Source organism: Homalodisca vitripennis, chromosome 7, assembly GCF_021130785.1.
Source record: "Homalodisca vitripennis isolate AUS2020 chromosome 7, UT_GWSS_2.1, whole genome shotgun sequence".
Taxonomy (NCBI): domain Eukaryota; kingdom Metazoa; phylum Arthropoda; class Insecta; order Hemiptera; family Cicadellidae; genus Homalodisca; species Homalodisca vitripennis.
This window is the reverse complement of record NC_060213.1, coordinates 128,151,599-128,165,178: the sequence shown is the minus strand read 5'-3', so window position 1 is coordinate 128,165,178 and position 13,580 is coordinate 128,151,599. Positions and strand designations below refer to the sequence as shown.

The 13,580-nt window shown below is 36.2% G+C and overlaps 1 protein-coding gene across 3 annotated transcripts in view; it reads right to left on the bottom strand.

Moving 5' to 3' along the window:
* The window catches only part of LOC124366302 (mediator of RNA polymerase II transcription subunit 1), a 48,166-nt gene that overhangs the window by 21,511 nt on the left and 13,075 nt on the right, over positions 1–13,580 (bottom strand). For 2 of the 3 annotated variants that reach the window (XM_046822742.1, XM_046822743.1), the window contains exons 6-9: positions 12,535–12,673; positions 10,036–10,219; positions 6,849–7,074; positions 6,239–6,419 (exon numbers count right to left, since the gene is read on the bottom strand). In XM_046822742.1, the coding sequence (XP_046678698.1) occupies positions 6,239–6,419; positions 6,849–7,074; positions 10,036–10,219; positions 12,535–12,673 (730 nt within the window). Of the gene's footprint in view, positions 1–1,645; positions 1,736–6,238; positions 6,420–6,848; positions 7,075–10,035; positions 10,220–12,534; positions 12,674–13,580 lie in introns of all 3 variants that reach the window. The other variant, XM_046822741.1, reaches the window with a different exon arrangement.

The window sequence follows — 13,580 nt, the reverse complement described above, 5'->3', positions numbered from 1 at the left end:
TTTTAGAGAAAAAGACCCCCTACCGAGATACTGTCTTCAACAACTGTTTGCCCGAAGAAAATACCATTGAGAAATCTGAAGCCATTACTGATGTAGGCCCTGCTGGGGAGATCCTTTTACACTCACTGGAGGATTCCAACAAGATAGAAGGAAATGTAATCATTTACCTACTAAAGCTCTGATTAACTGTTCTTTTATTGTATTTATTAATTTATTGTATTTCTGACGCAATACTGTACTCTATGTACATGTAAATAAAGATGATTTGTTTAATTGATTACAACACTTAATTTGTTTACTTTTTTCAAGTGAAATTAGATCAGATTTGTGATACAATCAGAGACATTGCCTGTTGCCACTTCAACTGTAAGATTGGCAGGAACCTTTACATTGATCTCCTTTGCGATCCATTCCTAAACATCACTAAAATCTGTGATAATCAATAGAATGTTACTGTCATAATCATTCATCACTGTAAGCAAATGTTTTTAATAGCCAATCCATATTTCAGGTCTTGGTATCCAATACTTACAAAAACGAGTTCATGCGAGTCAGTGCATGAGTTTCAGTGATTGCTTACGAAAACATGCAAAAAAAATTATTAACATCACAGTTTTTCCACAAATTTCAGCAAACCCCCTTTAAAAATCATCCAAATCTTAACCTGAGATAAGTCCTTCTCTTCAGCAAGCTAACAGTTTCTTGTATTTATTCACAGTAATAACAATGTCTCATCCGTGGATCATTACGGATTTACGGATCCCAAAAGGGTAACAGATCTCTACACATACAGTATGAGTTACGGATCCCAAAAGGAGTGAGTTACGGATAACAATAACTAGTAAAAGTAAATTGGCAACCCCCTTCCCACATGAACTCTGCAACCCAGACTGGACAGACAAGTGAAATACTCTTTACTGGTTGACAAAGATAGAAGTACACTCAAAAATTTCAAAATATGTGTACTTTTCATATCAGTGGACCCTATAGGGTAGTTTTCAAGGTAAGCACATAGATTTGCCTATCCATTAGTAATAACACATGATTAAATTATGGACCACGATAGAAAACTCACTACCAACCATTATATGCACCACGAGATAGTAAGCACTACAATACCGTCTTAATACAATGACAGTCAACTCGCAATTATCTATACACAGAAGTGACCTCTCTGTGAGAATTCTGTAACAACTATCTGGAGAAAAACGTTTATATATCCCTACACTCCTTGCTCATGTGCTCAGAATAGAATTCTGGAGAGAAGATTGCAAAGTCAGCTGCTGTAAACAAATCGAGTAAAAAAGATATTCTCGCTTTATTTGAAAACCGAATCATATACTGTATATGTTTGTATGAGGGAGAGGGACAACCGGCTATATGACAAAAATGCCTATGGTTCGTACTGTGCAAAGTATTTAGGGTCAATGTTCTGCCAGCAGCATGGCACTTTATTTTGTCTTTTTTACTGATACCTCAGTCTTTTTTTGTCTTTTTTTTTTTGTCTTTTTTTGATTATGTCTGAACCTCTTCGTGTATCAACACGAAGAGGTTCAGACATAATGCTACTGTGTTGTATATTACTACCTCCCACATTTAGTCATTTAATTCATAAATTAAAATATTTTAGTTAACTTTGACATACTACACTCTTCCAGTGGGTGTTCCAGAGACACACTCTGTCTCAGCCATGACAAAAACGGATCCTCCTGCTTCACAGTCTTGGCCACAATCCCTGTACAAACAGATGTAGTATAACTGTATAATCTTACTATTGTATCAAAAGTAAGAGTAACCAAAATACAGACAACTCCTGCAGCATTTTGGGCTTCCTGTCCTCTGACGGACACACTCAGTACCTGCCATGATGAAGCCAGCAACTCCATCATCACAGTTTTGTCTCCTGTACACGCGCATCTAATAATCTAATTGAGTGTTAGTAGCAGAACAAAGAGTAATTGAAACACTGCTCCTTTTTGGGCATCCTCTCCTTCGACGGATGTTCTGGAGCCAAACTCAGTCCCTGCCATGACGAAGCCAGCAATTCCAGCATCACAGTTTTGTCTCCTGTACACGCGCATCTAATAGTCTAATTGAGTATTAGTAGCAGAACCAAGAGTAATTGAAACACTGCTCCTTTTTGGGCATCCTCTCCTCCGACAGATGTTCTGGAGACAAACTCAGTCCTCTGCCATGACAAAGCCATCAACTCCAAAATCACAGTTTTGTCTCCTGTACATTCGCATCTACTAGTCTAATTGAGTATTAGTATCAGAACCAAGAGTAATTTGGACACAGATAACTAACTCCTGCAGCATTTTGAGCATCCTCTCCTTCAATGGTTGTTCCGGAGACAAACTCAGCCCTTGCCATGACTAAGCCATCAACTCAAAACCCACAGTTTTGTCCCCATGTGCAAGTGTATCTAGTAGTTTAATACAGAATTAGTATCAGAACTAAGACAGGGTGGCAACACAAAACCTCTTTTCAAATTCCCAGCTTTCCCGGAAACCTTTTGATTGATTGTAAAAACCGGCAACATCGCATTGTACGCCCAGCTAGGACATGCTCAGGTTTCACTATCCATTTGTGATGTTCGCTGTTGCTGGAGGTGCGCCTGTCGCGTTCACGATCAAATTTTGTCACCCAGATAATATGAGTTCTTGTAGGTTCCACTGGAAGTGTACTTTTATTACCAATCAAATTTTGACGTCCAGATTATATGGGCCCTTGTAGGTTCAACTGTAGGTGCACCTGTCGTGTTGCCGATCGAATTTTGTCACCCAGATAATATGGGCCCTTATAGGTTCTGTTGGAGGTGTGCCTGTCACGTTGCCGATTAAATTTTGTCCGCCAGATAATATGGGCCCTTATAGATTCCACAGGAGGTGCGCCTGTCACGTTGCCGATTAAATTTTGTCCGCCAGATAATATGGGCCCTTATAGATTCCACAGGAGGTGCGCCTGTCACGTTGCCGATTAAATTTTGTCCGCCAGATAATATGGGCCCTTATAGATTCCACAGGAGGTGCGCCTGTCACGTTGCCGATTAAATTTTGTCCGCCAGATAATATGGGCCCTTATAGATTCCACAGGAGGTGCGCCTGTCACGTTGCCGATTAAATTTTGTCCGCCAGATAATATGGGCCCTTATAGGTTCCGCTGCAGGTGCACCTGTCACGTTGCCGATCGATTTTTTTGCCCAGGTAATATGGGCCCTTGTCACTGCCCACGTCAGCGGTCACACCACAATCCCCTATTACATTGTTCTCATCAGACACTTATCAATACTTTTTAGGAGTTTAAAGTGAATGAATGATACAAAGTCAAACGATCAAACATTACAAGCTTGAGTGATCCAGATCATTATAAAGTATAAGGTTGAAGCTCGGTCGTCGAATTGGTTTGTAGTGAGTAGTGGGAGCCATTGTAGAGCCAACAAAATTGGCCTGGTTACGCACCGCTTTGTAAACAAACAAAAATTTACATACTTTGGAAGAGAGTTGGTTTTGAGCTCTGAGGGTCACGTTTGGTGAAGTTATGTGCAAATTTTCCTCAAGCGCTACCATGAACACAATTCCAATATCTATTAACTATTGTATTTTTATAATACAAAGTCTACTTATTTATGAACCAAATGAAAGGGCAACTGAAAACAGTTTTATTGGGTCCACATGCACTGTTTTCTCCATCATTGCTAGAAGGCTCTATTAGTAAAGATTGCAACTGATGAACACAAACCTATGTATGCTTTACAGTTTTCAAAGACCTAATCTGTAATTAGAGCACAATATACGTTCTTTATTAACTTCCATTGTACTCACCTAAGTGACGGCAAGATCCATAAATTGTATCATCTGTTTGTGAACACTAAGTGTTAATATGGGATAACCAATAGTGACTGAAGGATGTGTTGAACGAGTGAAAGATTCTCTCACGTGTAGTCCCAAGATATTTGTTTGGAAAGCTAATTATGAGTTAGCAATAGTATGGAGATGTTATAAGGAGTCACTTACAACTAGTCCTCATCGTTTTCAGTTACAAACTTCAAAATACTGACAACCACATGGCAATTTCACAATTGTTTTTAAGTTTTTTAAAAGGAAAGACAGATCTCCTTACACTCTTACTCAGCCCATTCCCCAAAGACTATAAATCTGTGTGGAGAATTCAGTAAACACAGTGAGAGGAAGAGTCGGTACAGTATGAGATGGACAGCACTGATAAGAAGTGCATAGGTTCAGCGTGACTTGAGCTTGCGTTATCTTTAACACTTACACTGCCAATGTTATTTGACATCATGCATGAAATTCTATAGACTGCCGACAATGTCTTTTGACGGCGCCAAGTTAAAAAATGCATTTAAATGTATTTGGACTTCAGCATTGATAGTCACTCGCTACTTCAATGTTTTTATTTAATACTCTATGGATTATGATCTATAAAATGCTCTTGGCAGTAATCTGGAATATCGCAAAAGTGGTTTGTTTACAAACTCGTCATTGCGTCGAGTAGGCTGATTGCTGTCGTCCAGCTATCGTTCTGCTAATTCGTCGTCTGCATTGTTATTGTTTGCTTGCTATTAATTTAGTTTACGATTGTTTTGTAAGTAAATACAATGAATCATGACAGTATTGAAGACAATCAAGTGCTGGAAGAGTTACTCGGATTTTCAAATAACAGTGAAAGTGATGAATTATTTCAAGATCACACAGATAATGATCTTGATTTTATTACTGTTTGACTTCTTGGAGATGCAAGTAATTTGTTGATATTTTTTTTTTTTTTTTTACTCAAATAACAAATATAAGCAAAATAGTAATAAAAACTTTTATTATGCTCTTAGATAACTAAACCAAAATAATCAGACAAGGCTGCAAGAAGAGATACTAGCGAGTGCAAATTTGCCATGTGCAAAGAACCATGTTTCAAGACTTTCCACACTAAAAAAAATATTTAAACATAAGTGGATTTCAATTGTAAATATGTGTAGCTATAGTGACAGTAATACTAATGCTGAATACAGCAAATAATAATGAGAAATATATTTATGTTATAGACTAGAAAATGTTGATTTTTTTTTGTCAACTTTTTATTTTTACAAAAACATTATGTATTTTAATCTTAAAATAAGACTTCCTGTTTTAAAATATTTATGCGTAAACATTTGGGTGTAAAGAGAAAAATTTCATCTTTAAAAAAATAAGTCCCATAGTTTTTTTATAATTGGTTAAAAAATTATATTTATTTAAAAAAACATTAAAACTGTTGGCAGTGTAATAAAGTTGTCAAAAATAGGAGGTGGCAGTGAAAGTGTGGCTTGAACGCAATATCCAATGCTTTAGTCCGTATGGCCCTTGGCTTTCCAAAAATGAATGGCTGCACGACGATGAAGATTTTCTTGATAGGTCATATTCAATGATGAATTGACATTTCACTTACGTGGAAATGAGAACATTCATAATGTGTTTATCTGGTGGTAGCAAATTCCTACTAGATAGTACAGTTGCAACGAAACTCCTCAAAGTTTACAGTTTTGGTGAAACAACTGTAACTGGTGTTAATTATTTTGATATCACAACCACGGCTCTTCCTCTTTTCTGTATCAGAAGAATAAACCAAAGAACTTCATTTCGTGTCGCATCATGATGTTACGCAATGTAACCAGATGCTGAACTAGATTGCTTGTTTCACGTAGCCTACACATATACTATGCACAGAAATATACAACACTAAAGTGGTTCATATGTACCGTGCAATTTTTACCTCTAGGGCTTCATAAACGATCATGTTCTTGTTCCTCTTTTATTAACTAATCTAAGCGACTCAAAAATCAGAATTGAAGCAATTGTAGCAGCAATTCTAAATAAAGTCTGATCAAGGTATGGTAAATGACTTGTCTACAAACAGGATATATAACATTTGATGGACTGTGCTTACATCGTAAGAAATACAACTGCGAAAACAATTGTAGGAAAAACAAAAATTGTTTGGTTTACTCTCTTTTTATTAAATGTCTCACTTAAAATTTGAGTTAAGTGGAATAAATAATATAATGCCCTAAGGCCCCGTATCTATTTTCAAATCCCCTCCACTGGTATACATTTTTAACGATGGTATGTTTCAATGAATATTTCCAAGACATTACACTGTACTGACGACAATTTTGCACTGAAAAATCTTCTTGTTCCACAGAGTAACATGACAGACATTTGTTACTGGTATCGGTCACACTCACCGTGTCTGGTGTTCATTCTGATACAGCTGCTGACTACGGAGTTGAACAGTGCCTGTTGACGCAGCAAGCTCAGGATCTGAGGCACGTGCTGAGGCAGGCTGAAGGGGATATTGTGGATCAGCACCGCGTCCAGCTGGGGACTGTCGGTCATGAAGTAGCAATGCTGTTGGTCCGGCAGGTTCTACAACACATTTCACACTTACTTGCAACTGGTATAAAGAGGATTCCACACATAGCATTGTGATGGTCAAAAATATCTGGCTAAGCGTTAAGGGTTGAAAAAAGTTCATTTTTGTCTGTCTGTCAGCACAATACCTATATTCTTATCTAAAATAGATAGACATGAAAATTAGCATAAAAATTGTACTTAGACCTAAAAGGACCTTTGAGTTGCTTCCGGAGTAACAGAATATTCTGAATGAGTAAAGTTGGGGTAGGGACCCCATCTTCTTTCAAGATCCAAATAATCCAGATCTATACAATCCGAACTATATCTCAAGAAACATTGAGCTATAAATTTGAAATTTTGCATGAGGTTTTCATTCTATAAAGGTAACACTGAGTCGATGATAGACATATATAGATGAAACAAGTGTTGACGTCTACATACCACTAACAGTCCCCTGGTGTCCAGCTTGCCCTGGGACACGTGCTGCGTGATGAGGCTCAGCAAGGGAGAGGGGTTGCTGAGGTCTCCACACTCTATCTCTGTCACACTCTGTATTCGGTGTACCAGCGCCAGACAAACCGGCATGGGTTGGTGCAGTTTCAGCACAAAACAGGCTGGCAGGCTGGCGCTGTTCTGGCTAGTCAGGGGAGCATACACGGGCGTACATCTGCGGTCAGAACATCTCAAACTTTATCACCTCCAGCATGTAGGAAATCACTTTCAAGCACAAGTTTTAAAACAAGCAGGTGCTTACTGAGAGTGAACATAGTGAACCCACTAAACCTTGGAGTCGGCAAAAGTTTGATGTGTGAATTTGTTTGCTTATTTGTATACATTACACCGAGTCAACATATATAAAACTATAACTGTAACAAAACCATCCCATAATTATGGTAGTATATTGAGCAGAGATAAAATGTTGCAGGAACATTACAATATATCACTGAGGAAATAGTACATGTTGTTTCTTTCAATTTATACATAGGTCTTGTCCAGGTACACAATAATGATTATTTAGCTGTTTATTCTGAGTACTCTGTAACATGACAGTAACAGCACAATAATGATTATTTAGCTGTTTATTCTGAGTACTCTGTAACATGACAGTAACAGCACAATAATGATTATTTAGCTGTTTACTCTGAGTACTCTGTAACATGACAGTAACAGCACAATAATGATTATTTAGCTGTTTATTCTGAGTACTCTGTAACATGACAGTAACAGCACAATAATGATTATTTAGCTGTTTATTCTGAGTACTCTGTAACATGACAGTAACAGCACAATAATGATTATTTAGCTGTTTATTCTGAGTACTCTGTAACATGACAGTAACAGCACAATAATGATTATTTAGCTGTTTATTCTGAGTACTCTGTAACATGACAGTAACAGCACAATAATGATTATTTAGCTGTTTACTCTGAGTACTCTGTAACATGACAGTAACAGCACAATAATGATTATTTAGCTGTTTATTCTGAGTACTCTGTAACATGACAGTAACAGCACAATAATGATTATTTAGCTGTTTATTCTGAGTACTCTGTAACATGACAGTAACAGCACAATAATGATTATTTAGCTGTTTATTCTGAGTACTCTGTAACATGACAGTAACAGCACAATAATGATTATTTAGCTGTTTATTCTGAGTACTCTGTAACATGACAGTAACAGCACAATAATGATTATTTAGCTGTTTATTCTGAGTACTCTGTAACATGACAGTAACAGCACAATAATGATTATTTAGCTGTTTACTCTGAGTACTCTGTAACATGACAGTAACAGCACAATAATGATTATTTAGCTGTTTATTCTGAGTACTCTGTAACATGACAGTAACAGCACAATAATGATTATTTAGCTGTTTATTCTGAGTACTCTGTAACATGACAGTAACAGCACAATAATGATTATTTAGCTGTTTATTCTGAGTACTCTGTAACATGACAGTAACAGCACAATAATGATTATTTAGCTGTTTATTCTGAGTACTCTGTAACATGACAGTAACAGCACAATAATGATTATTTAGCTGTTTACTCTGAGTACTCTGTAACATGACAGTAACAGCACAATAATGATTATTTAGCTGTTTATTCTGAGTACTCTGTAACATGACAGTAACAGCACAATAATGATTATTTAGCTGTTTATTCTGAGTACTCTGTAACATGACAGTAACAGCACAATAAAGAATGTCGTCTGCTAGGCATTATAATATGTTTTGTTAGTATTGTTGTCAATATAAAATTAAATTTAAGATATTATGATAGGTCTTAAAATTATAAAACAAAAATACATATTAAACATATGAGTACAACTTAACGCAGTTGTACGGAATAAATGTATTTTGTCTGTAATGATGTTTTGTAGGTTACATTTTTACATTTTCAGGATGTAATACTTTTTGTTAGTGACAAGCAGAGATATTAGAACTGCTTTTAAAACACAAAACTCTTAAGCAAAGTCTCGCAAAAACTAAACCAAAAATTGTTCACAGGTTTAAAAACTCATCACATAAAATGGGATGAAGCCAACAAAATAAACCGAGAGGAGAATTTTTTCAAAAGCAAAACCTTTTAAGAATTCATATATAAAATTAGCAGACCACCCCTAAGACAATCTTCAGTTAAAGTAAGGCCACTTTGATTACCAATATTTAAAAAAAATAATTAACTAAGGAACCTAGAAAGATTATAACAATTGAACAAACTTCAACCAATACACATCATACACACGTCATGTCACAGGGCAAGTACCAAAACATAAGGCTGGAGGCGGCTCTTTTACCCTTTTCCCTCCAACCATTGCCTTAGCTGTTCTCTTTGTTTCAGATGACATGCTGCAATACCACAGGATATACCAACATTTATTTCCTTGTAAGTGATCCACATTCACTTGTTCAGGTGTCATGTGTTGTTTATGCTCTTGACTCCTGTGCAGTGACATCGCACATTCCCTCCAGTCTAGACTTCATGCTGTTTGTATACCAGTCACGTATCACTTAACTACATCTTTAAGTGGCAGTTGATTGCTGCATTTTTAGTTTATAAGTTTTTTTTTAATATAATAAGGCTTTTTACACCTGAAGAAGAGGGTAGAGTTCAATCCTTGAATTGTAGTGTTGTACTTTTTGTAACATATGACAATGCCAAGTATGTGAAAACCTATTATTCATGCAAATTATCTATTGACAAACTTTAAACAAAGAAAATCCCAGGCTTTTACTCGATACACAATTTCAACTTCCACGACCCAGTAACAACCAATAGTAAATCGATTGCTACGCATGAATGATTATAAAATTATCAATAAGTGTTCATTATGTTATGGTCAAATGCACCTTAGAAAATAATAGATCAACCACAAAACTAAATATTGTTGCTCTAAGGTTAGTATGTTTTTCATTTAAAACCAACACCAAAAAAATGTGTGTAAATTTTCTGGGTTTATCAAGCATTTGTTTAAAAATCTGCATTTGTTTTAAATCTTGTAGAACACATTGTTTTTTTTACTAGAAACTTTAGTAGTAAATTAGGTTCTTTTAAATTAATATTGCATTTAGATCTAAAACAAACATAATTTTACCACCAACATGTATATTGTGACCACTTACATTTTAGTTGAGCGGTTGATGGACACGAGGGTGCTGGTCTGCAGCTTGTGGGCGGACGAACCCTCCATACACACGGTGACGCTGTGACCCACTTCTAGACTCTCAGTCAGAGGCCTGGTCACCTTGTTGACAGGATCTAACAGGTCGTACTGGCTGACAAAGTACACCAGCTTCATACAGTGACCTGTCCAAGTAACAGAATACAGTCAATAGTATAAGACACCTTTAATAAGAGAATATTCTAGAAAGCACATATAAAACCAGAACACCTCGAGAGATGTATTATTCCTAGCCTAAAATAATCAGTGGCTGGTGAATATTTACGAAAGACCTGTTGGTAGACAAAATTTAAAATTCTTGGATCTTGTACCATCTAAAGATAACCTGTTTGCAATGCAACAAACATAGGCCAAATAGAGTGCTCCACAGCTCTTATGTGGATTACCAGAAACATTTAGTCCTCCACAGGACAAAATATGTTACACTATTATTGCTTAGCTATGTCTAGAATTATATAAACATATTTGTCATTAATATAGCACATATATGTTTATCTTCCATTTTCCATCTAACAGAGCAAACCAAAAATGACATCCTTGAAGTTTTTGAGGTTCAAGATGCCTTATATACATCGACAGGATCAATGCTCGCCTATCAAGATTTTTAAAAGTGACAGCGTTCAAGGTCCTTTTCTGCAGTTGTCAGAAACTTGCCCTTACCTAAATTTTAAAATATCTATATGAATTAACACATCTCTCAATAGCTAGAAGAATCTGTGACAAACTTTAGTATTATTTAGTATATTGAGCTTAGTAAAGATTGCAAGACAATGACATTGATATTTTTAAGTTTTTTAAACTTGATAATAATTAGGCAATATTTCTTCCCTGTTACAGAGAATCGCTACTCCACCAGAACAAAATATCTTCTCAAGGACTTCATACACATCCCAGAAGATTCAAAGATGAAATACAAAACTTTCTTTTGCAACCATAGGTTTTACACCCCTAACATGATCTAAACTTTGGATGTATTAAAATTGTCATTATAAAAATTAACTTATATTTATAGTTCGCACTTACCCCCTCTGCACTTGTGGAGAATACAGACAGGACCCTTTTGGACTAAATTGTAGTGCTCTTTTAAAAAAGATTGTAGAGATGCCAAAGTCTGCAGATCTGTCCCTAGTGATGTTTACAGTTCGACTTACCTCCTCTACGCTTGTAGAGAATACCAACATGACTCTTATGAACAAAACTGTACGGCTCTTTTGTGCAAGACTGGAAAGATGGCAATGTCTGCAGATCTGTCTCTAGTGATGTTTACAGTACACACTTACCCCCTCTGTGGTTATAGAGCATTCAAACTGGACTCTTATGGACTAAATTGTAGGGCTCTTTTGTATAATACTGGAGAGAATCCAATGTCTGCAGATCTGTCTCTAGTGATGTTTACATTACACACTTACCCTCTCTGTGCTTGTGGAGAATTCAAACTGGACTCTTATGGAATAAATTGAAGGGCTCTTTTGTATAATACTGGAGAGAATCCAATGTCTGCAGATCTGTCTCTAGTGATGTTTACTGTTCCCACATACCCTCTTTGTGCTTTTGGAGAATGCAAAAAGGACTCTTATGAACTAAACTGTATGGTTCTTTTGTGTACGACTGGAAAGATGGCAATGTCTGCAGATCTGTCTCTAGTGATGTTTACAGTACATACTTACCCCCTCTGTGGTTATAGAGCATTCAAACTGGACTCTTATGGACTAAATTGTAGGGCTCTTTTGTATAATACTGGAGAGAATCCAATGTCTGCAGATCTGTCTCTAGTGATGTTTACATTACACACTTACCCTCTCTGTGCTTGTGGAGAATTCAAACTGGACTCTTATGGAATAAATTGAAGGGCTCTTTTGTATAATACTGGAGAGAATCCAATGTCTGCAAATCTGTCTCTAGTGATGTTTACATTACACACTTACCCTCTCTGTGCTTGTGGAGAATTCAAACTGGACTCTTATGGAATAAATTGAAGGGCTCTTTTGTATAATACTGGAGGGAATCCAATGTCTGCAGATCTGTCTCTAGTGATGTTTACTGTTCCCACATATCCTCTTTGTGCTTTTGGAGAATGCAAAAAGGACTCTTATGAACTAAACTGTACGGTTCTTTTGTGTACGACTGGAAAGATGGCAATGTCTGCAGATCTGTCTCTAGTGATGTTTACAGTTCACACTTACCCCCTCTGTGGTTGTGGAGAATTCAAACTGGACTCTTATGGACTAAATTGTAGGGCTCTTTTGTATAATACTGGAGAGAATCCAATGTCTGCAGATCTGTCTCTAGTGATGTTTACAGTTTGCACTTACCCTCTTTGTGCTATCGAGAATACCGACAGGACTCTTATGGACTAAATTGTAGGGCTCTTTTAAATAAGATTGTAGGGATGCCAAAATTTGCAGATCTGTCTCTAGTGATGTTTACAATTTGCACTTACCCCCTCTGCGCTTATGGAGAATACCGACAGGACTCTTATGGACTAAATTGTAGGGCTCTTTTATATAAGACTGTAGAGATGCCAACGTCTGCAGATCTGTTTCTAGTGATGTCAATGCTGCATAAGCTTTACATTTCACCTGCAACATTTTAATTTAATAGCTGACGAATATTTTTGAGTCAACTGTCTTAGTAGAAAAACTTCTTTACTGGTAAGAATAACATTACTTACTTTACGTAAAGAATTAGCGGAAAAACATAATTTCTTTGTACCTATGCCATATTGTTATCAATATTTTAATAAATTAATATCAATCTTTGTTTTACAATCAATCAATAATTTATTTTGGTGACTACAGACTATAACCGGTTACTGTATCAAAATCTCATTTAACTTGTAAATTACAAAGTAATTAGATATTGTAGAGCACAGGTACAGAATACCTATTACCTATAGGTAAATACCTATAGAATACAGAATTTGATGTTAATATGATGTATCATACTGACTGCAATATTTTGCCCACAAAAAAAACCATCAGCTGTTTTCTCCATTACCTACTCAAGAACCGCACATTTGGCAACATTCCCATGTGCATTACTCTTGTAAAAGTAAATAAAGTAATTACCCACTGTAATAAAGTGTTTTTTCTATTTACAACTATACTATTCACCTGGTTAAAAAAACTATATACACAGAAATATTAACAATTATTGTCACAAACGTTGCTCTTTCAATAAACATACCCCATTTGTTAAGTTTTAATGTGTTGAATTATCAGATTTTTGTGTTAAGAACAATAAAATTTAACCTTTCCCCATCCTATGTCGGATATCTTCCACCATGATGAAATTCTTCCCACTACATCCTTTGACGGAGATATTCCGATGAAACATTCACTGTCTGTAGCCTACTGTTATTGGCGATTATCTACATAGTTGACAATTATCCCGATGAATCAAAACAAATCAAATCTCTTTATTGTCATAAGGCAGTTACGTCAAAAATTTTAACAAGCGTATATCAGATTAACATATTCATTTGGT